The sequence below is a fragment of the Neophocaena asiaeorientalis genome, unplaced genomic scaffold, assembly GCF_003031525.2.
Source record: "Neophocaena asiaeorientalis asiaeorientalis breed wild unplaced genomic scaffold, Neophocaena_asiaeorientalis_V1.1 scaffold268, whole genome shotgun sequence".
NCBI classification, from domain to species: domain Eukaryota; kingdom Metazoa; phylum Chordata; class Mammalia; order Artiodactyla; family Phocoenidae; genus Neophocaena; species Neophocaena asiaeorientalis.
The window spans coordinates 6,649,917-6,676,249 of NW_020173979.1; the positions used below are offsets into that span (position 1 = coordinate 6,649,917).

At 44.0% G+C, this 26,333-nt stretch overlaps 1 protein-coding gene and 1 pseudogene across 1 annotated transcript in view; both read right to left on the minus strand.

Moving 5' to 3' along the window:
• Positions 1–26,333, minus strand: part of TENM2 (teneurin transmembrane protein 2) — a 979,370-nt gene that overhangs the window by 19,779 nt on the left and 933,258 nt on the right. Inside the window, exons 26-27 of the mRNA XM_024753416.1 lie at positions 4,293–4,589; positions 1,215–2,829 (exon numbers count right to left, since the gene is read on the minus strand). Of these exons, the coding sequence (XP_024609184.1) occupies positions 1,215–2,829; positions 4,293–4,589 (1,912 nt within the window). The remainder of the gene's footprint in view (positions 1–1,214; positions 2,830–4,292; positions 4,590–26,333) is intronic.
• LOC112405124 (PC-esterase domain-containing protein 1B-like) lies at positions 11,923–13,200 on the minus strand (annotated as a pseudogene).

Here is a 26,333-nt window from a genome sequence, read left to right on the forward strand (position 1 = left end):
ATCCATCCATCCAGATTTCCTTGCTTATCTCCCTGAAGATAGGGACTCTATCTTGCCCTCCACTGCATTTCTAGGACTTATGTATTAGATGAAAATATCCGTGAACAGGTGGATGGATGGAGATGGATGGAAATAGATGGATGTTTCCTTTTACCAATTTCTCACTTATCATGAGGAAGTAGATCATCTGCCCTCCTTGGCCCCTCTATCCACACCCGTGTCCAAGCTTCCTTTGTCCTTTTGACTTTTGCTCATAGTCTTTCTTCAGCCTTGAGCTCGTTTCTGCCAAACAAGACCCCCCTCGTCCTTCAGGCCCAGTTTGACACGGGGCTCTTCTGTACTATGTCAAAATTTTCAAGTCTGAAGTTATCTGCACGTGTGCTACACATACACACACACACACACACACACACACACACACACACACACACACCACTTTGAGAGAAGAGTGTTTGTCTTGCTCATCATTATATCCCCAGAATGTAGCATGCTGGCCCACTATAAATGCTTGTTGAATAAATAACTGAACAAACACCTATATGGTAGCACAGACTTAATTCTGCTTTGCATTATCATTGGTTATTTGTATTTGTATATCACCAGCCTGGTCGTGAGGTCGGGAACTGGGTCACAGTCATTTCAGTACCTATTCTCATTCATTGCTTCACTAGTAATGGTGATGTTAATAACATGAGCAGATACCCTTTTGTGAACATCCTGGGTCTAAGTGCCAGCCACTAGACTTTACCTACGTAAGTTCATTTCCTTCTTACGGTCACTCTGTGAGATGATTTTGTTAGTGCCCTTTTGCAGAGAAGGAAACTACAGCTCAGAGATATTGGACAACTACCCCAAGGTCCTTTAGCTTATAAATAGAAGAGAGGGAATTTGTTTGAATCAGGTACTTCTGAGACCAGAGTCCCATTCTTTCCCCCTTCATAAGGCTGCTTTCCTCTTTTGGGGTAGTAAGGGCTCTTGTACAAGTTATTTCAATTGAATGGACTTGAAAGTGGTCAGGACATGTTCAAATAGACCTGATGACTGCTCTGTACTGCTGTCACTTGACTGCTCTAGATCCTGTACTGCCGGCGTACACAGCCCACCAGGATTCTCCTAGCGTCGGACATAAGACCTCGTTTTGAAATCCCTGGCAGTCTACTGGGACCACCACCCCACGGGGAGCCACTGCCCAACTGAGGTGGCCAGGTCCTCACCTGTCACGTAGTTCTTCAAATCCAGCTCATTGCTGAGAGGATTGTTGCTCTTGAACATATACAGGTTAAAGGGGGCCGGCTCCTTGCCCACGTTTTTCCACATGGTATAGTCTGGAGAGGTCCATCGTCCCGCCAGCACGTCATAATCACGCTGCGTGAAGTGGACCAGCTTGGTCAGGGGATCGTAGAGTCCCCCATGGAAGCCGATGACCATCTGGAAGTCGGGGTTGGAGTCGTGATAAATCTCCCCGTAGGCGGTGTACTGCAACTGCTTGACCATGAGACCGTTGATGCTGAACACAGCCAGGGGAGTCCCTGTGTTATCTGAGGCAACATAGTACTCCTCCCCACTGCTGCTCTCCATGGCGAAGAGGTGACCTTGGAGGTCATAGTAGAGCGAGGTTATCTCCGAGTTGGAGTGATTATAGACATGGGTGACGCGAGTCGGGTTGTGGAGGTCAGAGTAGAAATATTGCAGATGGTGGCCCAGGTTGGTCTTGTAGGAAGCCCGCCGCCCCACGCCGTCATAGCGGTACTGGACACTCCAGCCACTGGCCTTGTTGTAGGCTCTAGTTAGAAGGCCCTTGGAGTTATACTCAAAGATGTCGGCCCCTCGCTGGCACAGATAGCCATCGTCGTCAATTTTGTACTGCACGTCACCGAGCCTGGTTATCCGATCTCGGAGGTCGTAGCGCAAGGGCATGAGGCGCACGCTGTTCCCCGGGTTCAGCAGGTGGAGGTTCCCATTGAGGTCGTAGCTGTAGCGCCAGGTCGGGCGGTCATTGACGGCCACGCTCTGGAGCTGCCCATCCCCATCATAGTCATAGGTGTACTTAGTGGTGTTGGCATAGGGCCCCAGTTTCAGCTCCCTCTTGATTACCCTGCCCATGCTGTCATACTGCACCGTCATCCAGTACATGAGGGACCGGAACATCTCGTACTGGACTTCCTTGATCCGCCCGTGGGTGTCAAAGTGCTTGCTGAGGGTCATCACAGCCGTGGTGATGATCTGGTTGATATCATAATAGATGACTCCGAACTTGCCGAAGTGCTCCACTTTGCCAGAAATCTCGTCGTAGCGGTAGAGGTCAACAGGAAGGGGAGTCTCACTTATGACCGGCTTGATGCTTGCGATCCGGAAGCTGTTGTCGTGATAGGTGTATTCAAACCTGGCGTTGACCATGCCTTCCTCAGAGAACCTGTAGATTTGCTTGTCCACAAGTGGGCCAATCTTCCGGTACCTGATGGTGCAGGAGAAGCCCCCACTTTGGAGGCTGACCATTTTTAAGACACCGGTGGTCTCATCATACCCAAAAGTGATGGCAGTACTGTCATAGACAATCTCCGATAGCTTGGAGAGTTTCCCATACTTGTAGAATACCTGGCGCCCGGTGCCTAAAAAGGATGTCTTTAGGATGCGGCCGTCATCACTGTAGTCAAAGATGACCGAAGCGTTGCTTTCAGGCGGGTTGTAAGTGTTGCGGATGTAGCCAATGGAGGTGTGGGTGGACATGCTGTGCCGGGCAACGCTGGGCATGGTGACGGCGTGGAGGCGTTCAGAGGAGTCGTACTCGAATATGTACTGACGCTGACTCTGAAGCAGGAGGACCATGGACTGGAGGAAGGAAAGGGGAAGGGAACACATGAGTTGGCCATTTAGGACCAAGTGCTCAAATGGACAGAATTTATTCCATTTCCCTAAATGGCAGTTCAGAAGCCGTGAAGGATGGGGAAATTTAGACTGGAGATTATGGGTAAATTGATTTCATCGGGCATGCTACTCTACGGATCACGGTGGCTACTTGGGAGAAAGCTCCCCAAACTTTAACGTGCATGCGAAATACCCGGGGATCTGGTTAAAAGGCAAATTCTGATTCAGTAGTTCAGCGGGGGAGGGTGGTGGAGAGGTGGCCTGAGAATCTACTTTTGGAACAAACTCCCAGGTGATACTGATGTTGCTTGGACCATAACTTTGAGTTGCAAGGGGTTTGATGGACTGAGGTGAGAGGCACTGAGTTTGCCTCCAGGCTCAATGACAAGAAATCCTGAGACTGGTTAGAAATGACTGCTGCTGGCCCAGTGGGGGACAGGTGTGATACACATACTATCTTTGGGACACCGCTGATTAAATCTAAGGAGAAACCACATCCTCCGTTTAGAAGCTACCGAAAAGATTAAGTAACCCAGAATCATTGATTGTTTGGGGAAAGAATGGCCTCAAACTTGAAGCCGTGGAGAGATTCTTGCCTCCCCTGGTCAACCACTGTAGCATCTTACTGTAGCGTAATGAGAACAGTATTCAGAAGGGACCGAAGAGACAGCAGCCCCTTTACAGAGGAGGTAACAGCTCTATGTGCAAGTGACCGCTGTCGTGGGGAGGCAAGAAAGGAAGAAATGGAAATGGGCTTGTGTGGAGGTGAGTCCAGATGAGAGGCCCAGGCTGAGCAAGCCCCTGTCTGATGACCAGGGCCGCCTTTACAAGTCTTGACTCGTGACCTGAAGGCATCTCTTTTTACCGCTGCTACAACTGGACCTTTTCTGACGCGGAGACCTGAGTCTGCCACTTGTAGACACAGGAAAAACATATATAGCGAGAATCCATATGGCTGGTTCAGCCAATAGGCCAGGTAGGGGAGGGTGCTGGTCCGCATGCTTGAGTTTTAGGCAGAATTCCCTACCCTGATGGCTCAATTTCGGACAAGGAAGAAATGAATCACTGCATTTCCAGTGATTAGTGATAAGGAGTGATTAGTGCTGCCAGTGGGATGATTCTGTCCATTTCAACAGCACTGTTATTTTGGGGTAAAAATCAGACAATCCACCCTTTTTGCCATTACTGAGTGTCTAGAACTTTTTTTTTTTTTGCTTTTAATGGTAACAGTGCTGGGCTATGAATAACATTTTCCTTCAGACTTCCTCCCTCCCAGAGGGTGAGAGTGCGTGGGGAGCCCTGGTAGAGTCAAAGTAAAGATGTTACAATGTCTTATGGCAAAGCCTGTCGGGTCAGCTTAAACAGAGAAGCATGAATGAGAGAGAGCGAGCTAGCCCCAGATGAGGGAGGGCAGCACATCCACCCACCTTGTCAAGGTAGGAATAGCTCCACACTTTCCCGTCGGCAAACATGCGGGACACGATCCGGCCTTGCTTGTCGATGTCTGTCCTCTCGCTCATAGCCCCGCGCTGAAGGCCAGCCAAGCGCCCATTGAAGAAATAGGAGACGTTGACAGCCGCCAGCCCACTGCTGGGGAGCCAGAGGAAGGGACGGCCCACCTGGTCATAAATGATCCTCAGGGTGAACTTCCGGTGATCATCGTAGATCTTCTCTGTCCGAATATTCCGGTCATAGTCAATGGACAAGAGATTTCTTCCGTGGACCTAGGAAAACACAACGGGCCTGCTTTGAAAGACATCACCGGGGCATGTTAGCTCAGGCTTCTATGGAGGACACAGCTGGCGTGGCCAGGGCCTGTGTGTGCGCTGGAAGAAGAAATACCCTTGAAGAGGAGTGCTTTCTAAACTCCTTCGCATCGTAGTACACATAGAAAGTGGTCATTTCTGTAGGGTGCACTAGAATAGAGCAAGGCTGCTAATGGCCAGAGATGACCGATCTGGGCATGGCTGCCATGAGCAGTTAGGTAGGCTGGGCACTGCACAGTTACAGGGGTGCCATCGTGTTGTAGAGAGTGTGAACGGGAAAAGCTGGGCAGTGCACAAATTACAGAGCCATACACAGTAGCCCTGGCCCCTGGGGTTCTAACTGGCCACCCTGGGAAGCAAGAGGATTTGTATATTTGCACACTTACAATCCTTTTGTGGCACATTATCAGCTAATGAATAGCTAATGATCTTTAAGAGCAGGTGCAGAGATTTCTTCCGAAACCTTAAGAAAAAGGTACCTAGGAAGGTGAGGAGAAGGTCTCAGATATACATATTTTACGAAGATCTGGGAAGACGAAGCCTTATTCCTATGTGAGCTCCTTTAATTCTCCCATCTAGAGAAAAATCTCGCCACTGTCAAGGATGAAAGACATCAGTGGGGTGATCTCAACAGGCCTGGGGAATTCCAACAAAGGGAGGAACTGGTTTACTTAGATTTGAGAGGAATGATGGAACACATCCAGACGTAATTGAATATTTATTTAGAAGTCGATCTGATCAGAGAAGAGAGCTTCTCTCAGAAGGCAGGGCTGAGAGACTAGACTCTGGGTAGGGGGAAAGGAGAGGGACTCTAGAGATTCAGCTAGCCCTGAGTGGGTGGCTGGAAGGGAAGGAAATGAGGCCAACTCAGCCCAGGCTCTTTCAATGTAATTGACTGTAAATCCAGACATCCCTGGGGTGACTGCTGAAGGCGAGGGAAGGTGTAAACATGCAGAAGGAAGGGATGTGAGACACGTCTGGCACCTGCTCACTTTACCCCAATACTTCAATAGCACTTAACGATAATAATGATAATGGTGATGATGACGTTGATAGTGATAGTAACTTTGGCGTGTGCTGAGGGCTACTGTGTTAGGCATTGTGTTAGGCAGTTTGCATCCACCGTCTGAGTTGATGCTCACAAATGAGCCTCCAACAGAGGTTATACACTTGCTCAAGGTCACACAGCAATGAAGTATTAGGTTGGCCTGGAACTTAGGTCTGTAGACTTTGACTAGTTAACGAACCAGCTTTACTGTTTTCTGCATTGTATATATCGTACATGCATTGAGTGCCCTGAGATGTGTCAAATGATGAAGAGACTGTAAGGGACTCTAGAGGGTTCCACCCTGCGGCTTTGGAGGAGACAAGGAATAATTCTAACACGACAGGCACCTGTTATATTGGGGAGCAGCATTGTACCCAGGTAAAGAACTACATTTCACAGCTTCCTTTGGAGACTGGGGTGGCTAAAGTGATTTAAGTAGTAGTTGTTGGCTGGGTCTTCTGGGAACCTTAAAGCAAGCAGACTTAGCTAAGAAGTAGGCACCCTTTTGTCCTTCCCACTTTCCTTCTTTTCTTAGGTGGAATGTGGATGTGACCACCGGCGCTCCAGTATTCACTTTGTGAATATGGGGTGACATTGAGGATGTTAAACCTCAAAGATAATGGTTCATCCAGAGAAAAAGTCTAGATCCCTGTCAACCTAGGTGTCTTCAAGATGACCTAGGTCATCTGTACCAGCCATGAATTGCTTCCCGCTAGACTCCTTTTAGGTCATAAAAAATAATAAGCCAGTATCTTGTATAAGATACTGTTATTTCTCATTTGTGTTACCAGCAGCTGAAACTAATCTAAACTGATAAACCTTTGATGCTTTGACGGGTCCTGTGCTAGGTACTTTACATATCTGATCCCAGTTTAATTCTCACAACGTAGGTAGACATTATTTTATATATGGGCCGTTACCCTCAGAGGCAGAGGCAGGATTTGAACCCAGGACCACCTGATTCCCCAAACCATTGCTGTTTTCATGGAGTCATCCCAGAAAAAAGGGGACAGAACATGTGAGATAAACGTTTAGGAAAAAAAAATGCTAAGGTATGGAGAGAGAATAAAGGTGGTGAGTTCTGGGGATTATAACGAAATCCAGCTTCAAGTGGAAGAGTCATATCATCAAACCTGCGGTAATTGGGAAGAATCATCAAGAATGCAAAGAGTGAGTGTGGTAGGATATTTTCAACAGGCCCCAAAGTTAATGCTGTCAGAATCACTGAAGATGTTGAAGATATGGTCTAGAGTTCCAGAGCAGACCACAAGCTGGCGTCAGAAAGATCACTTCCTCTGGAAACACAAGTTTGGACATACTGGGTTGCTTCATTTGGGACAACAGCAGAAGGCCACCAAGATTCTTAATCCTATGTGTTTAAGAGTTTCAGTTCAAGACCTCGTTAACATTTTATTAGGCAGAATGAATACTGTGGCAACAATGAGGAAGGATTTTCAGGATTTCCCCCACCATGCCTATGCATATCCCACCTCCTTGGCCATGCTTCTATTCTTCTATCCCTTTGCTTATTCTTTTCCCTTTTGCTTCTCTTTGCTGATAGCATACATTCCCCAGTGCATTTATTATTTATTGAACGTTAAATCTCTGCTCCTGTCAGGCACGGTGCCTGCTCTGGAACGCAAGGATGAGCAACACCAACAAAGCAACATGTCCCAAGAACTTACGATGGGCTTAGTGTGTGCTCAGCACTGCCCATGTTTTATCCTGTTTAATCCTCACAACGCTCCCAGGCAAGCACTATTATCCCCATTTTACATGCAAGGCACAGACAGGTTTAAGTGCCCTGCTCAAGCTTACACAAATAGCAAGTGGTGGAGCCAGGGTCCCGATCCTGAGCTCACTCTCTTCACCCCTAGGCGGTACTACCCCCTCTGACGAGTGGCCCTTCATCAGACATGAAATTCTAAACTACCCGGGATGCTCTCTAAAGCATGGCTGCAGGGCTGACTCCACAGCTGCTGAATCAGCTCCCCAGGGAATAGGAGCTGGGTGATTCCGAAGCATACTACTGGTTAAAATACACTTAGTGTGATATAAGGCCTTATCTTCAGTTACCTGGGGGAGACCAACAGACAAATCATATATCCGTAATATAATCGTGTGTGTATGTACGTAGGTGTATGTTTGTATGTATTTATAGTGCTATAACGTATTCATCGGAGATGCTAACATGTAAATCAAATATACAAGCATGGCTGTCATTATAACAACTATATTAGTATGTGAAGGTGCTAAGAATGCAGAAAGAACAGCACAGTGGGCAAGCACAGAAGATGGGTCCCCAACCTCAGACTGCTACCATTTAGGTTTGTCACTATTACTTAAAGCTATCGAGGCCTTTTGTCTCTTGGCTCAGGCGTACCAACCATAAAAAAGTAGTAGGTGCTAATCATTAGCCATTGATAATTTAGGGTGGGATTTTATTTCCAAATTCATCATGTCCCTGGGAATGGGATTTTGTTATAGCGCTGATTTGAGCTAACTTTTTCCCCCCCGATTTTAATGAAATAATTGACATACATCATTGCATAAGTTTAAGGTGTACAGCATAATAAGTTGACTTACATATATGGTGAAATGATTACCACATTAAGTTTGATTAACATTCATCATCTCATATAGATATGAAAGAAAAAGGGAAAAAACACTTAAGATTTACTGTCCTCACAACTTTTTTTTTTGGGGGGGTACACGGGCCTCTCACTGTTGTGGCCTCTCCCGTTGCGGAGCACAGGCTCCGGAAGCGCCGGCTCAGCAGCCATGGCTCACGGGCCCAGCCGCTCCGCGGCATGGGGGATCTTCCCAGACCGGGGCACGAACCCGTGTCCCCTGCATCGGAAGGCGGACTCTCAACCACTGCGCCACCAGGGAAGCCCCTCACAACTTTTTTAATCGATGACTTTTATGTTTATTTTGAAAGTTAAGATAAAATTGACATGCAATATTATATTAGTTTCAGGTGTACAACATAGTGATTCAATATTGTATCTATTGTGAAATGATCACCATAATAAAACTAGTTAACATTAGTCACCGTACGTAGCTGTGAATTTTTTTTTCTTGTGAGAACTTTTAAGATCTACTCTCTTAGCAACTTTCAGATACACGATACAGTATTAACTATAAGGTCCATGATGTACATTACAACCTCATTACTCGTTTATTTTGTAACTGGAAACTTGTGCCCTTTGACTCTCTTTTTCCACTGTGCCCATCCCCACTCTTCACATCTGTCAACCACCAATCTGTTCTCATACCTATGATCTTGTTGTTTTTTTCTTCTTTTTAAAGATTCCACATGTAAGTGAGATCATATGGCATTTGTCTTTCTCTGTCCAACTTATTTCACTTAGTATAATGCCCTCAGGGTTCATCCATATCACAAATGGCAATATTTCATTCTTTTTTTTTTGGCAGAATAATATTCCGTTTGTGTGTGTATGTATATTATATATATATCACATCTTCTTTACCCGTTCATCCATTGATGGACACTTACATTGCTTTCATGTCTTGGCTATTGTAAATAATGCTGCAGTGAACACTGGGGTGCATATCTTTCTGAGTTAGTGTTTTCATTTTCTTCATCTATAGGTCCAGAAATGGAATTGCTGGCTCATATGGTAGTTCTATTTTTTAATTTTTTGAGGATACCCCATACTGTTTTCTATAGTGGCTGCACCAATTTACATTCCCACCAACGGTGCACAAGGATTCCCTTTTCTCCACATCCTTCCCAACACTTGTTATTTGTCTTTTTGATAATAGCCATTCTAACAGGCGTGAGATAATATCTCATTATGGTTTGATTTGCACATCCCTAGGGATCAGTAATGTTGAGCACCTTTTCATGGATCTGTTGGCTATCTGTATGTCTTCTTTGGAAAAATGTCTATACAGATCCTATTTTTTTTTTTTTTGCGGTACGTGGGCCTCTCACTTCTGTGGCCTCTCCTGTTTAGGAGCACAGGCTCCGGACACGCAGGCCCAGTGGCCATGGCTCACAGGCCCAGCCGCTCTGCAGCATGTGGGATCTTCCTGGACTGGGGCACGAACCCGTGTCCCCTGCATCCGCAGGCGGACTCTCAACCACTGTGCCACCAGGGGAGCCCCACAGATCCTATTTTTAGTTGAATTTTTTGTTTTTTTTTTTAGTATATCTATTTATTTTTGGCTGCATCGGATCTTAGTTGTGGCACGTGGGATCTTTCATTGCATCACGCGGGCTCCTCGTTGTGTCGTGTGGGCTTCTCTCTACATGTGGCGTGCGGGTTTTCTCTCTCTCGTTGTGGCGCACAGGCTCCAGAGCATATGGGCTCTGCATTTGTGGTGTGCAGGCTCTAGAGGGTGTGGGCTCTGTAGTTTGTGGCACGTGGGCTCTCTAGTCGAGGCGTGTGGGCTTAGTTGCCCCGTGGCATGTGGGATCTTAGTTCCCCGACCAGGGGTCGAACCCACATCCTCTGCATTGGAAGGTGGATCCTTTACTGTTGTACCACCAGGGAAGTCCCTTAGTTGAATTCGGTTTTTTCTTTTTTCTTTGTTTTGCCTGTGTCGGTTCTTTGCTGCTGCGTGTGGGCTTTCTCTAGTTGTGGCGAGCAGGGGCTACTCTTCATTGCGGTGTGTGGGCTTCTCATTGCAGTGGCTTCTCTTGTTGTGGAGCATGGGCTCTAGACTTGCGGGCTTCAATAGTTGCAGCACACGGGCTCAGTAGTTGTGGCATGTGGGCCCCAGAGAGCACGGGCTTCAGTAGTTGCAGTGCATGGGGTCAGTAGTTGCAGTGCATGGGCTCTAGAGTGCACGGGCTTCAGTAGTTGTGGCTCACGGGTTCTAGAGCGCAGGCTCAGTAGTTGTGCCGCATGGGCTTAGTTGCTTCGCGGCATGTGGGGTCTTCCCAGACCAGGGATCAAACCCATGTTCCCTGCATTGGCAGGCAGATTCTTAAGCACTGCACCACCAGGGAAGTCCCTTAGTTGAATTGGTTTAAAAAAATATTTTTTGCTACTGAGTTGTACGAGTTCTTTTTATATTTTAGATATTAACCCCTTATCAGATATATGATTTGTAAATATTAAAAAACATTATAATGAAAAGGCTGTCTTTTCATTTTGTGGATGGTTTCCTTTGCTTGTGTAAGCTTTTTAATAGCCCCACTTATTGGTTTTCGCTTTTATCGCCTTTGCTTTTATGTCAAATCCAGAAAATCATTGTCGAGACTAATGTCAAGGAACCTACGCTTTTTCTTGGAGTTTTATGGTTCCAGGTCTTATGTTCAAGTTTTTAATCCATTTGAGTTACTTTTTGTGCATGGTATAAGATAGTGGTAGAGTTCCATTCTTTTGTATGGCGATGTCAAGTTTTCCCAGCACCGCTTGTTGAAGAGAGTGTCCTTTCTCCATTTTATATTCTTGGCTCCTTTGTTGTAAATTAATTGACCATACATGTGTGGGTTTATTTCTGGGCTCTCAATTCTGTTCCATTGGTCTTTGTGTCTATTTTTATTCCAGTACCATATTGTTTTGATTACTATAGCTTTGCAATAGAGTTTGAAATCAGGGATCATGATGCCTTCAGCTTTGCTGTTCTTCTTTTTTTTAATGAAACAATTAAAAAAAATAAATTTATTTATTTATTTTTGGTTTGTTGGGTCTTTGTTGCTGCTTGCGGGCTTTTTCTAGTTGCGGTGAACGGGGGCTACTCTTCGATCTGGTGTGCAGGCTTCTCATTGCAGTGGCTTCTCTTGTTGTAGAGCATGAGCTCTAGGCATGCGGGCTTCAGTAGTTTTGGCACACGGGCTCAGTAGTTGTGGCTCATGAGCTCTAGAGTGCAGGCTCAGTAGTTGTGGTGCACGGGCTTAGTTGCTCCGCGGCATGTGGGATCTTCCCAGACCAGGGCTCGAACCCGTGTCCCCTGAATTGGCAGGCAGATTCTTAACCACTGCGCCACCAGGGAAGCCCCAATGAAACAAATTTTTAATTTCAATTTTATATTTACAAAAAGACAAAGAGAATAGGGAGTGGGGAGGCAGGAATGATGCTGGTCACCCCCCACCCCCCCCAGAGTGCAGCGAGAGGCCACAGCCAACAGAATGGGTCAGACTGCTCTCCCCTGCCATTACTGATAACAGTGATGGACCAAAGGCTTCAGTTAACGAGGTCAGTCTGTTTGGGGAGAGTCAGACGGTCTGTCCAGTCCATGTGCATGAGGAGGAAGTCCCAAGTCAGTCTATTGAGGCCTTGGCTCTCCATAGGCTGGGGCCCTTCTCTTGGAATTTCTGGGCCACCCTCTCCAGGGCACATAGGGGCCACAGGGACGATGCCAGGGAAAACCCCTGTGGACCACAGGGGCCTGCTGCTGATAACAGGGTCGGGGGAAGGGAGGCCTAGGCGGCTGGGGACTAAACATAAAGACAACTTCAAAGGTAAATTCTGTCTGGGTAGTTTGGGGGAATATCTGAATGGAAATGGTTTAAGGGGAATTGATTCAATTGGAAAGGATGGTCTGAAGAAAAATGGGCATCTTGGGGACAGACTAGGAACGGGGGTGTCACCTCGTGAAAGGGGATGGGACAGGGTTGTGGGGACAGGAGTGGGAACTGGGGTGGGCGGGGAGATGGTGTGGGGGGCAGGGGGCAGCACCCAGGTGGAGGCAGGGGTTGGGGAGGAGGGATGGCTGGTTGATCTCTGCAGCCCCCCCTTGAGAGGGGGCTGCCTCTCAAGTCTCTTGCCAGGTCCTCCCCTGGCAGGGCCATCATTGATGCACTTGCCCACTGGGTCGTGCTGGGGCAGCTCCACCCCCCAGGCGTTGGCCACATGGGGCAGCAGAAGCTGGGAGAATTGTTGGTGCGCGCGCTCGTTCCAGGGCACTCTGTCGGAGCCGTGCTTTTGGGCCTCGTCAGAGCTGTAGAAGTTGGTTTCAATCACGTTGGTTTTCAGAGTTGAGGCTGCGGGTCGGAGCTCCGGTGGGAGGAAGCCACTGGTGATGTTGTCGCCCACGGGCATGGCCGTGTTCCAAACCAGGAGGCACGACTAGGGCAGCACCTGGCACAGACGCCCAAATAGGCTCTCCAGGTTCCGCAGGTAGTTTGGCCAGGAGTCCTCTGCATACCTGGTGAGGCCCCAGAGGCAGGAGCTCATGACGACCAGGTTCGGGTCGTGCTCACCCGAATGCAGCTCCTCCAGGATGGCTTCGAGGTAGTCGCGTGTCAGGAGTACACGTGCGTCAGGAAGTAGAAGTGCACCAGGTGCTGACCGGAGCCGAACTAGCGCACCTCGCGGTATGGGTGCCGTTATGCATGCAGCCCTGCTTGCCCCCCTGCACCAGCTCGTCCTGCTCGAAGCCGTATTCTCCCTTGGCCTTGAGCTGGCTGAGCGTGAGCAGGCAGTCCTTCTGCAGCAGGAGCACCAGGTCCTTGTACACGGCCCTCTGGACCAAGTCCACCAGGATGGCCACGAACTTGTTGTGGAGCAGCTGCTGCACTTCGGAGGCGAGCCCGTGGCCCATGACGCTCGGGACGCGCCGCCTAGCTCCTTCCTTTCACTCGGTGGGTCTGTGGATGGCTCCTCAGGTGTAAAGGTGATCCCTCAGCTCAGGTGGCTGGTCCTGCTATATCCTCAGGCACTTTGCTCCAGGAGGTGCCCCGGAGAGGGGAGAATTAGGCATTCTATGTTTCCTTCAGTCTCCTGGGGCTGGCTCCTTTCTTTAAACCTTAAACACATTCTAGTTTCTTGCTTTAAAAAGGAAAGGAACCGTCTTTGACTCCACCTCCAGGACAGTCCTATCTTTTGCTTCCCCTTCAAGGCTACTTTTTGCCAAGTTGTTTGAACTGGCTGTGTCTGGGTCCTCACCTCCCACTCACTCCTTTTACTTGATTTTGGCTTCCAATTCCAACAAAGCGAAGAAACGTTTGTCAGTAAATCCCCAGAGATTTCCTTGGTGCTCCTTTCAGTGACTACTTCTTGGTCGTTATCACATCTGTAGCATCCCTAGCTCCTTGGGGCTGGGGCACTGATGGTGATTCCCTTCTGTGACTCTGCCGGAGTGTCTGACACCCTGGTCTCCTGTCTCACCTCCCCCGGTATCCTGTGTGAGTTTCTCTTTCTCTGGCCATCCCCAAACGTCAGCCTTTCTCAAGGCCCACTCATCGGTTCCTCCCTTCTTTTCTCCAACATTCTTTCCTTAGGTGAATTCACCCATGCTCTTGGTGCCCATACACTCCTATTTGCCCCAACTTTTCTGGTCTGTTCTTCTTTTTAAAGATTGCTTTGGCCATTTGGGTATCTGTGGTTCCATACAAATTTTAGAAACGTCTGCTCTATTTCTGTGAAAAACGCCACTGGAATTTTGTTAGGGATTGCATTGAATTTGTAAATTGCTTTTGGTAGTATGGACATTTTATCAATATTAATTCTCCCACTTCGTGAGCATGGAACACCTTGCCATTTATTTGTGTCGCCTTCAGTTTCTTTCATCGATGTCTTAGAGTTTTCAGCGTACAGGTGTTTTACCTCCTTGGCTAAATTTATTCCAAGGTATTTTGTTTGTTTTGATGCAATTGTAAGTGGGATTGTGTTCTTCATTTCTCTTTCTGATAATTTGTTATTAGTGTATAGAGATGCAACAGATTGCTGTATATTAATTTTGTACCCTGCAACTTAATTTTTATTTTTTTAATTTTTTTTACAACTTAAGTTTTTAATTCTTTTTTGGTTTTGTTTTGGTAAAGTCTTTATGGTATTTTATATATAATTTCATGGCTTCTACAAATAGTGACAGTTGTACTTCTTCCTTTCCCATTTGGATGCCTTTTACTTATTTTTCTTGCTTCATTGCTGTGGCTAGGACTTCCAATGTTGTGTTGAATAAAAGGGGCAAGAGTGGGTGTACCTGTCTTGTTCCTGATCTTAAAAGAAGAGCTTTCAGCCTTTCACCATTGACTATGATGTTAGGTATAAGCTTATTATATATGGCCTTTATTACGTTGAAGTACGTTCCCTCTACACTCACTTTGCTGAAGGTTTTTATCTAAATGGATGTTGAATTTTGACAAATGCTTTTCACATCTATTGAGATGGTCATATGATTTTTATCCTTTATTTTGTAAATGTGTATCACATTGATTTATCGATGTTGAACCATCCTTGCATCCTTGGAATAAATTTCAGTTGATCATATGTATGATTCTTTAAATGTATTGTTGAATTCATTTTGCTAATGCTATGTTGAGGATTTTTTCATCTATGTCCATCAGGGATACTGGCCTGTAATTTTATTTCTTGCAGTGTCCTTGTCTGGTTTTGGTTTCAGGGTAATGCTGGCCTTGTTAAATGAGTTTGGACGCATTCTTTTTAGAAGAACTGGTATCAGTTCTTCTTTAAATGTTAAGTAGAATTCACAAGTGAAGCCATGTGATCCTGGACTTGTGTTTCGTGGGAGGTTTTTGATTACTGATTCAAACTCCTTCCTAGTAATTGGTCTGTTCAGATGGTCTCTTTCTTCTTGATTCAGTCTTTGTATGTTGTATGTTTCTAGAAATTTATCCAGTTCTTCCATGTTGTCCATTTGTTGGTGTATAATTGTTCATAGTAATCTAGTATGATCATTTTATTTCTGTGATATCGATTGTAATTTCTTCTTCATTTCAGATTTTATTTATCTGAGTCCTCTCTTTTTTCTTAAGTCTAGCTAAAGGTTTGTCAATCTTGTTTATCTTTTCAAAGAACTAGCTCTTGGTTTCATTGAAGTTTTGCTATTGTTTAATCCCTGTTTCATTCATTTTTTTTTGCTCTGATCTGTATTATTCCTTCATGCTACTAACTTTGGGCTTTGTTTGAGGTATAAAGTTAGGTTGTGTATTTATGATTTTTCTTGTTTCTTCAGGTAGACATTTACCACTATGAACTTCCCTCTTAGAACTGCTTTTTCTGCATCCCTTAAGTTTATGTTGTATTTCCATTTTCATTTGTCTCAAGGTATATTTTTATTTCTCTTCTGATTTGTTTCACTCATTGATCTATAGCATGTTGCTTAATCTCCATATACTTGTGAATGTTCTAGTTTTCTTCTAATTGAGTTCTATTTCTACTTTCAAACCATTGTGGTCAGAAAAGATGCTTGATATGATTTCAACCTTGTACATTTTTTAAGAATTGTATTGTGGCCTCATATATGATCTATCCTGGGGAAAATTCCAAGTGCACTTGAGGAGATGTGTATTCTGTTGTTTTTGGATGGAACATTCTATTTATATCTGTTAAATTTATCTGGTCTTATATGTCATTTAAGGCCAATGTTTCCCTATTGATTTTCTGTCTGGATAATCTATCCATTGATGTAAGTGGGGTATTAAGTCTCCTACTATTGTTGTATACCTGTCTATTTCTCCCTTGAGATCTGTTAATATTTGCTTTATATATTTAGGTCCTCCTATGTTGGGTGCATAAATACTTACAAATATTATATCCTGTTGTTGGATTTACCCCTTTGTCATTATGTAATACTTTTCTTTTTTTTTTTTTTTTTTAAATTTATTTATTGATTGATTTTTGGCTGTGCTGGGTCTTCATTGCTGCACACGGGCTTTCTCTAGTTGCAGCGAGCGGGGGCTACTCTTCATTGTGGTGCACAGCTTCTCATTGTGGTGGCTTCTCTTGTTGCAGAGCACAGGCTCTAGGAGCACAGGCTTCAGTAGTCGTGGCATGCACGCTCAGTAGTTGCGGTGCACAGGCTTAGTTGCTCCGTGGCATGTGGGATCTTCCCAGACCAGGGATCGAACCTGTGTCCCCTGCATTGGCAGGCGGATTCTTAACCACTGCGCCACCAGGGAAGTCCCTGTAATACTTTTCTTTAACAACTTCCACACATATCATACGGCAGGGTTAACCATGGTCGTCATGTTGTACGTTACATACCTAGCACTTACTTATCTTATAACTGGAAGTTTGTGCATTTTGATCACCTTCCTCCAGTTCTACCTCCCCCACCTCTGCCTCTGGTAACCACAAATCTGATCTCTTTTACTATAAGTTTTGGGATATTTTTGTTTGTTTGTTTTATGGATTACACCTGTAAGTGAGATCATACAGTATTGGTCTTTCTCTGTCTCACTTATTTCACTTAGCACAATGCCCTCAAGGTTCATCCATGTTGTTGCATATGGCAGAATTTCCTCATTTTTTAAATGACTGAATGACATTCCATTGTATATATATACCACAACTTCTTTATCCATTCACTGTCAATGGACACTTAGGATATTTCCATATTTTAGCTATTATAAATAGCTGCTATGAACATGGGGAAACAGATATCCATTGTTATTTTTCCTTCAGACATATTCCCAAAAGTAGAATTCCTGGATCATATAGTAGTTCTATTATATTTTTGATTTTTTGAGGATGCTTCATACTGTTTTCCATAGTGGCTGCACCAATTTACAACCCCACGAATAGTGCACAAGAGTTCCCTTTTCTCCACATCCTCACCACATTTGTTAACTCTTGTCTTTTTAGGATGGTCATTCTAATGGGGGGTGGGGGTGGTGGTGAGGTGATATCTCATTGTGTTCTTGATTTGCATCTCCCTAGTGATTAGTGATGTTGAGCATCTTTTCATGTACCTGTTGGCCATCTGTATATCTTCTTTGGAAAAATTTCTATTCAGGTCCTTTGCCCAATCCAATTTTTAATTTTTTTTTTTTGGCCATTGGATTGTATGAGGTTTTTAAAATAAATTTTAGATGTTAACCCTTTATCAGATATGTGGTTCACAAATATTTTTTCCCATTTTGTAACTGTCATTTCACTTTGTTGATTGTTTCTTTTGCTGTGCAGAGCTTTATAGCTGATGTATTCTCACTTGTTTATTTTTGATTTTATTGATTGTGCTTTAGGTGTCATATCCAAAAAAATCATTACCAAGACCCATATCAAGGAGCTTCTTCCTGTGTTTTCCTCTAGGAGTTTGATCATTTCAAGTCTTACATTTAAGTCTTTAATCAATTTCAAGTTACTATCCGTGAGAGGTCTAAGACAGGGGTCTAGGTTCATTATTTTACACGTGAATATCCAATTTTCACAGCACCATTGATTGAAGAGATTATCTTTTCTCCATTGAGTATTCTTGGCTCCCTTGTCAAATAGAGTTGACCATACAAGCTTGAATTTATTTCTGGGCTCTCAGTTCTATTCCATTGGTCTATCTGTCTGCTTTTATGCCAGTACCATACTGTTTTGATGACTGTAGCTTAGCAGTTTAGCTTGAAACCAGGAAGTGTGATACCTTCTGCTTTGTTCTTCCTTCTTAGGATTTCTTTGGTCATCGGGGTCTGTTATGGTTCCATATAAATTTTAGAATTCTTTTTTCTACTTTTGTAAAAAATGCCTTTGGAATTGTAATAGGGATTGCATTGAATCTAGAGATGGCTTTTGGTAGTTTTGACATTTTAACAATCTTAATTCTTCCATTCAATGAAGTTGGGACACCTTTCCATTTATTTGTGTCTTCTTTGATTTCTTTTATCAGTGTCTTGTATTTTTCAAAGTAGAAATCTTTCACCTTCTTGGTAAATTTGGTCCTAAGTATTTTATTTTTTTTGATGCTATTGCAAATAGCATCATTTTCTTCATTTCTTTTTTAGATAATTCATTCTGAGTGTATAGAAACACTACTGAGTTCTGTTTGTTAATTTTGTATCCTACACTTTTGCCAAATTTGTTGATTATATCCAACAGTGTTCTGGCAGAGTATTTAGGATTTTCTATGTATGAAATCATGTCATCTGCAAATAGAGATAATTTTACTTCTTCCTTTCCAATTCTGATACCCTTTATTTATTTTTCTCGCCTGATTGCTCTGGCTAGAACTTTCAATATACTATGTTGAATAGAAGTGGTGAGAGTGGGCACCCTTGTCTTGATACTGATCTTAGGAGAAAAGCTTTCAACCTTTTACTGTTCAGTATGATGTAGCTATGGGCTTGTTATATATAGCCTTTATTATGTTGAGGTATGTTCTATCTATACCTAATTTGTTAAGCGTTTTTATCACAGACAGGTGTTGAATTCTGTCAAATGCTTTTTTTCTGCATATATTGACATAATCATATGATTTTTTTCTTTCATTCTATTAATGTGGTGTATTACACTGACTATTTTGCATATGTTGAAACATCCTTGCATCCTATGGGTAAATCCCACTAGGTCATGGTGAATGATCCTTTTAAGGTGCTGCTGAATTTGGTTTGCTAGTATTTTATTGGGAATTTTTGCATCTATATTCATTAGGGATATTGGTCTGTAGTTTTATTTTCTGGTTTTGGTATCGGGATAATGCTGGCTTTGTAAAATAAGCTTGGGGGAGTGTTCCCCTCCTCTTTATTTTTTTGAAAGAGTTGGAGAATGATTGGTATTAATTCTTCTTAAAATGTCGGGGAAAATTCACCAGTGAAGCCATCTGATACTGAGCTTATCTTCATTGGGCAGTTTCTGGTTACTGATTGTCTCCTTATTAGTAATTGGTCTGTTCAAATTTTCTATTTCTTCCTGATGCAGTCTTGGTAACTTGTACGTTTCTAAGAAATTTCTATTTCTTCTAGGTTATTCAGTTTGTTGGTGTATAGTTGTTCAGAGGAGCCTCCTATGATCCTTTGTATTTCTGTAGTATAAATTGTAATGTGTCCTTCTTCATTTATAATTTTTTAAAAATAAATTTATTTTATTTTTGGCTGCGTCAGGTCTCCGTTGCTGCGTGAGGGCTTTCTCTAGTTGCAGTGAGCGGGAGCTACTCTTTGGTGCGGTGCGCAGGCTTCTCATTGCGGTGGCTTCTCTTGTTGTGAAGCATGGACTCTAGGCACGTGGGGGCTTCATTAGTTGTGGCACGTGGGCTCAGTAGTTGTGGCACATGGGCTTAGTTGCTCTGCAGCATGTGGGATCTTCCTGAACCAGGGCCCGTATCCCCTGCACTGTCAGGCGGATTCTTAACCACTGCACCACCAGGGAAGCCCTTCATTTATAATTTTGTTGACTGGGTCCCTTCTCTTTTTGCCTTGGTTGGTGTACCTAAGGGTTTGTCAGTTTTGTTGATCTTTCCAAAGAACCAACTGTGAGTTTCTTTTATATCATCTATTGTTGTTCTCTTTATTTATTTCTGCTCTTTTATTTCCTTCCTTCTGGTAACCTTGGGCTCAGTTTGTTCTCCTTTTTTCTAGTTCCTTAAGACACAGAATTAGGTTGTTTCTTTGGAGTCTTTCTTGCCTCTTAGTGCAGGTGTTTGTTGCTGTGAACTTCCCTCTTAGAACTGCTTTTGCTGCATCCGATAAGGTTTGGTATGTTGTATTTCCATATTCATTTGTCTCAAAATACTTTTAAAATTTCCGCTTTAGTTTGTTTTTGATCCATTGGTTGCTCAGGAGAGTGTTTTAAAATTTCCATGTATTTGTAAATTTTCTAGTTTTCCTCCTGTTACTGATTTCTAGTTTCATACCACTGTGGTCAGAGGAGAAACTTGCTATGATTTCAATCTTCTTTAATCTGCTAAAACTTGCTATGATTTCAGTCTTCTTTAAACTTGCTATGATTTCAATCTTCTTTAATCTGCTATGTTGGTGGCCCAACATATAGTTTATCTTAGAAATTGTTCCATGGGCGTTTGAAGAATGTGTTTTCTGCTGTTGTCAGATAGCATGTTCTGTATATGTTTGTTAGGTCTCTTTTGTCTATAGCATTGCTCAAATCTGCTGTTTCCTTATTGATTCTGTGTCTGAAGGATCTATCCATTGTTGAAAGTGGGATATTAAAGTTCCCAACTATTTTTGTGTTGCCGTTTATTTCTCCTTTTAGCTCTGTTTTTGTTTTATATATTTAGATGCTTCAGTGTTGAGTGTATAAATATTTATAATTGTTATATCTTAATGGATTGACCTTTTTATCAGTATATAATGAACTTTTCTGTTTCTTTTTACCATTTTTAGTTTAAAGTCTCTTTTGTTTCATATAAGTATAGCTACTCTTGCTTTTCTGGGGATTATTATCTGTTTGAAATATCTTTTCCATCCTTTCACTCTCAGTCTATACATGTCTTTAAGGCTAAAGTGAGTATCATATAAGGCAGCATATTGTTGGATCTTTTCTTTTAAATCAATTCAGCCATTCTGTGTCTTTTAATTAGAGAATTTAATGTTTGCAATTGAAGTAATTATTGATAAGTAAGGACTTACTGTTGTCATTTTGTTCATCATTTTCTGGCTTTCTTGTAGATGCATTGTTCCCCTTTTCATATCCTGTTGCCTTTTTTTTTTTTGGCTGCGCTGTGCAGCTTGTGGGATCTTAGTTCACTGACCAGGGATCGAACCTGGGCTCCCTGAAGTGGAAGCGTGGAGTCCTAACCACTGGACTGCCAGGGAATTCCCCTTGCTGTCTTTTTTTTTGTGTGTGTTTTGATGTCTTTTGGTACCAGTGTTCTCTGACTTCTTTATCATGTTCTTCCATGTAATTACTACAGGTTTTCCCCTTTGTGGTTACCATGAGGCTTACGTAAAATATCTTAAAATGATAACATTCTATTTTAAGGTGATAACAACTTAGCTTTAATATAACTCCTGAAATTTACACTTTTACTTCTCACATTTTGGGTATTAATGTTATAGTTTACATATTTTTAATACTATGTAACTACAAACAGATTATAGTAGTTATGATTATTATTTTTTTAAACTTATAACTAGAGTTGTAAGTGAATTCACACTACTCTTACCATATTACATAATCTAATTTTGACTACATGTTTACCATTAAAAGTGAGTTTTATGCTACTTTCTTCTGTTTTTATGATGCTAATTAGTGACCTTTTACTTCCACTCAAAGAACTCCCTTACCATTTTGGTAAGGCAGGTCTAATGGTGGTGAACTCCCTTGCTCTTGTTTGCTCATGAGTCTTTTCCTTCCTTCATTTATGAGGACACTTTTGCTGGGTATAGAATTCTTGGTTTACAGTTTTTTTTTTTCCCCTTTCAACATTTTGAATATATCATCCCATTCCCTTGTGGCCTGAAAAGTTTCTGTTGAGAAACCTGCTGATAGTCTCATGGAGATTCCCTTGTATGTAATGTCTGTCTTTTGTCCTGCTGCTCTCAACTTTCTTTATCTTTGGCTTTTGACAATGTTAATTGCAATGTGTTGCAGTGTAGTCCTATTTGGGTTCAACCTAGTTGGGGTCCTTTGGGCCTCATTGATCTGGATGTCCATTTCTCTTTTTTGGTTTGGAAAGATTTCAGCCATTATTGCTTTAAGTATCCTTTCTGTTCCTTTCTCTTTCTCTTCTGGAATTCTCATAATGCAAATATTTTTTTGTGTGTGGGGGTGGGGGGCTTGTGTCTCATAAGTGCAAAGGCTTTCATCGCTGTTTTTCTTTTTTGCTCCTCTGACTGGATAATTTCAACTGTCCTGTCTTCCAGGTTGCTTTTTTTCTTCTGTATTGAGTCTGCTTTTGAAGCTCTTAATTGAATTCTTCAGTTTAGTTATTGTATTTTTCAGGTCTAGAATTTTTTTCATGGTTTTTATTTTTGTTCAACTTCTTGTCATGTTCATGAATTGTTTTCCTAATTTCATTTGTCTGTGTGTTCTTGCAGTTCACTAAAGTTCTTCAAGAGGACTATTTTGCATTCTTTGGCTGACAGTTCATAGATATTCATTTAAGTAGGCTCAGTTACTGAAGTTCTCTTAGTTTCCTTTGGTGGTATCATATTTCCCTGATTTTTCATGAGCTTTCATTCCTTACATTGGTATCTGTGCATTTGAGTAAGTGATCTCTCTTCTAGACTTTGTAGGTTTGCTTTGGTAGAGAGAATTCTTCGCCAGTTAGCTAGGATTTAGTTTCTGCAACTGTCTGCTGATAACAACCTTGAGCAGCTGGGGCTTGCTATCAGGGTCTATTTTTGGATGAGGCAACTGCCTGAGCTCTGAGGGCAGGGGTGGGAGGGTGTGCTGCTGACTGAGAACAGTTGGATAGGACTCTTGTCTTGGTTCCCTGCCGAAGTGAGGCTGTAGGATGGGCTCTGCAGTAGCCTGGGTTCTCTGGTCAGGCTTACTAGACCAGTGGGCCTGGGTAATGTACTTAGCAGTAGGTATCTGCCCTGCCCTAGTGGGGCAGCAGAATGGAATCCAGAGTCTGCACGGCTTGTTTCAAGACTTGAATTTGGGAAGAGTGTATACTGAATTCCCTCTCCAGACGCGGGGGGCTACAGGTTTTGCTCTGCAGATGGGAAAAGCCATAGACTGTGCTCTCTGTTCAAGTGCCGCTGTAAGCAGGGCAGATGGATGGGCTACCTAGCTTCCCATGTGCTGTGGTTAGGTTCCTTGGTTGGGTGGGCTGAAGCCTATCGTCAGCAATGAGTGGGGCTACAAATTAGTTTTCCTGCTTGGGGTGAAGTGCAAGAACTAGCTCCAAGGTTTGTAAGGCTATTTGTTTGTGATCTTGATTCAAACCAACCTCTGCCCCAAGTTCCCTGGCCAAATAGGGCCACTGGCTTGGCTTTGCAGGCTATCAGCTCTGCCTGCCCACCTCTCTGTTCGAGCTTGCTGTGCTATACAGCCTCTACGTGTTCCCACCAGTCCCCCTGGCCAGTCAGGGTGGGGAGACACACTCAGCAGCTGGTAGGCCTATGATCCGCTCCCACGCCTGGGTGGGGCAGGAGGGTCCATTTCAGGCACCTCCCGAATTTTCTGAACAGGCTTTCTGGTTGGAAGGGGCCGAGAGCTACACTTAGCAGCAATGGGGCTATGAATGAACTCCCCCTGTCTGGGCATATCAGGGGAACCCTCCATGCCTGGTACTGACTTTGCTCTGGGGCAGTCAGCTCTGCCTGTCCGCCTCATGGCTTGAGCATTACTGGGTTTTCATGCCTTGGAGGGGGAAGTGGGCAGATGAGCCTCCAGAGCTGGTAAAACTCCTGCCAAGTTCGCTGCTCAGACTGACTTGGTTCTGCAGCTGAGCAAAGCTGCCGGCTGGGATTACCCGGGCGCTGCAGGGAGGGACTCGGTCTACCGAGATCTGAGTGCTGGTTGTTGCAAGCCCCTCCCTCTTTCTCCATCAGGATCAGCTTCCCAGTGGTTGAGCCCCGCAGATCCTCCTGCAGTCCCTGTGGGGTGATACAGGAGTAGCCGCCCTCACAAAGCAGCTCACAATGCTGGGGGGTCCCAGATGTCACCCACGAGCTCTCTTTTCCCACTAGTGGAGCTGTGTTGGCCTGGGGGAGGGGGAATGCAGTCAGCGTGCGGGTGCTCCTTGTTACCCTTCTGATACACGTCTTGATCTCTGTGGTGCAAGGCGCGGGGGTGGGGGTGTGTGTGGCTCAGCCTCACCCTGTGTTCTAGGACGCTCTTGGTGGTTTCCTGTCCATGAATCCTTGTTAGCTGCTGTGCTTGCGAGGGCAAAGTCAGAGATGACCTATGTTCCCATCTTGGTGATGTCGCTGAGTTCACTTTTGAAATACGTAATTTCTATAAAAATGCCTGACCCTTCTAATAGTTAAATATAATAAATTCGCTGGAAGCTGAGTCAAGGAGTTCAGGCCAGCAGTATCATCTAGTCAAATATGTTTAATTGTGAGGGTCCCTTCATTAAAGAGGAGGTGCCTGGGCTATGGGGTTCGAGATCTTGGAGGCTCTGACAGGCATGCTCATCTCTTCGCAGGCACCCGCCCCCAACTTCAGAGTGTGCCGGGGCTTTCATTTAGCCACACTGTTCTTATTCCGAATTCCACCTAAAAATATTTAAATTAACCTTCAGGCTTCCTGGAGAACATAAAAGTTATTCTGAATTATCAGCACAATTCCCTTCCCAGCCAGCTCAGTAGGTATTCAGTGATAGAGAAACCAGTTTTTAAATTAATACAATTTTGTGTTGGTAAGGAAGCCGTTATTTTTAATTATTGGGCCTTCTCCTCAGCCTGGCTTCCCCAGTTAATAAAACTCAGCTATTTAGCATGGTTTTTATTTTTGCAGAGGGCAGACTTTGGGAAGTAGTTTCCCGATGTGGAATCTCCCTCCAGAATGTTTTGATCTCTCCAGGCACACACCTGTCACAAGGAGCCTTGTAAGAAACCCTGAGAAAAGGAAACGCTGTCATTAAAATGGCCCTGCTGGGCCTATAACTGGTGACTCTAACTTAGTTTGAGGGGCAATGTTGGGAGCTGGCGAATCGAGAAACTGGAAAAGAGGAAGTTAACGCTGGGCTGGATCCCCTCCTGGAAAGGGTACTGTAGCACAGCAGGAGAGACCTCAGTTGGACTTACAGCAGAATCCCTTGCCCATCCCACGTCACGTCTGGGAGACCCAGAAAAGATTAGTGAGGGAGGGCAAGAGATTCTCCATGTCTGGCGATGCTGAAAAGCAGAACTCCCTGCTTGGAGAGTTTAGTTATTCACCCGCCCAGAGGAAAAGCCTGGCCTAGATGACATCTTCATTTCCTTTCTGGGTCAGTCCTCTGGGATTTAAAAAGCAGCTCCCATACAAGACTCCATGCTATGATGGGATCAGGGATGGAGCAGACATAACAACTTGCTATAAATTTAATATCAGCTTAAATAATGCATAATTAGAAGGGTAAGCCTCTGCAAACACATTAAATAATGTATTCCCCAAGCAAACATGATTTTTGGATGATTTGCTGTTTTGGATGGCGGTGAGGTAGAAAGGTGGAGAGACCTGAATTTGAGTTGCAGGGGTTTTGTTTTTGTTTTTGTTTTTGAAATGTCGGTTCATTTACTTTTATTTTTGGCTGCGTTGGGTCTTCGTTTCTGTGCGAGGGCTTTCTCCAGTTGCGGCAAGCGGGGGCTGCTCTTCATCGCGGTGTGCGGGCCTCTCATGGTCGTTGCCTGTCCTGTTGCGGAGCACAGGCTCCAGATGTGCAGGCTCACGGGCCTAGTTGCTCCGCGGCATGTGGGATCTTCCCAGACCAGGGCTCGAACCCGTGTCCCCTACATCGGCAGGCAGATTCTCAACCACTGCGCCACCAGAGAAGCCCTGAGTTGCAGTTTTAACTCTGATCGGTTTTGTCGTTATTACAAAGCTGAACCTTTACTGGTCATGCCTCTGTTTCCTTATCTGTCATGGCCTGTGAGCTCCTAGTGGGTAGAGACTTTATCTTATTTTTCTTAGTGTCTCTATTATTTTGGAACGTGCTTGGCGCTCAGACATTTGTGAGTAAGGGGGTTGAATTAGACCGAGGGTAAGCATGCTGGCAGCTCTGATGATCTAAGCTCTAACGTGAAAAACTGAGATGAGAAAATGTGAGCAGGACATTTGTGACTTCCAAGTATCTGAAAGGCTTCTTCCTTCATTCTAAAGAGCAATTGGAGTCATTCTGGGAGGAACCCCCGAGACCTGGAATTTAATAGACAGAGGTTGGAGGGAGAGGATTTTCATGATGTCAACTTAAAATCACATCCACTCATTCAGCATTGACTGAGCACCTACTCTGTGCTTGTTAATGTGATCAATATTTAAACTAGAGCAGAACAGTTAGGGCCCCTGACCTCATGACCTTACAGGTCAGAGGAGGATAAAGACACATGAACCAACAATGAAAAACATTCGTGTGGTGATGAGTAAATAGAGGAAGGCACTACGGGAACGGAGGAG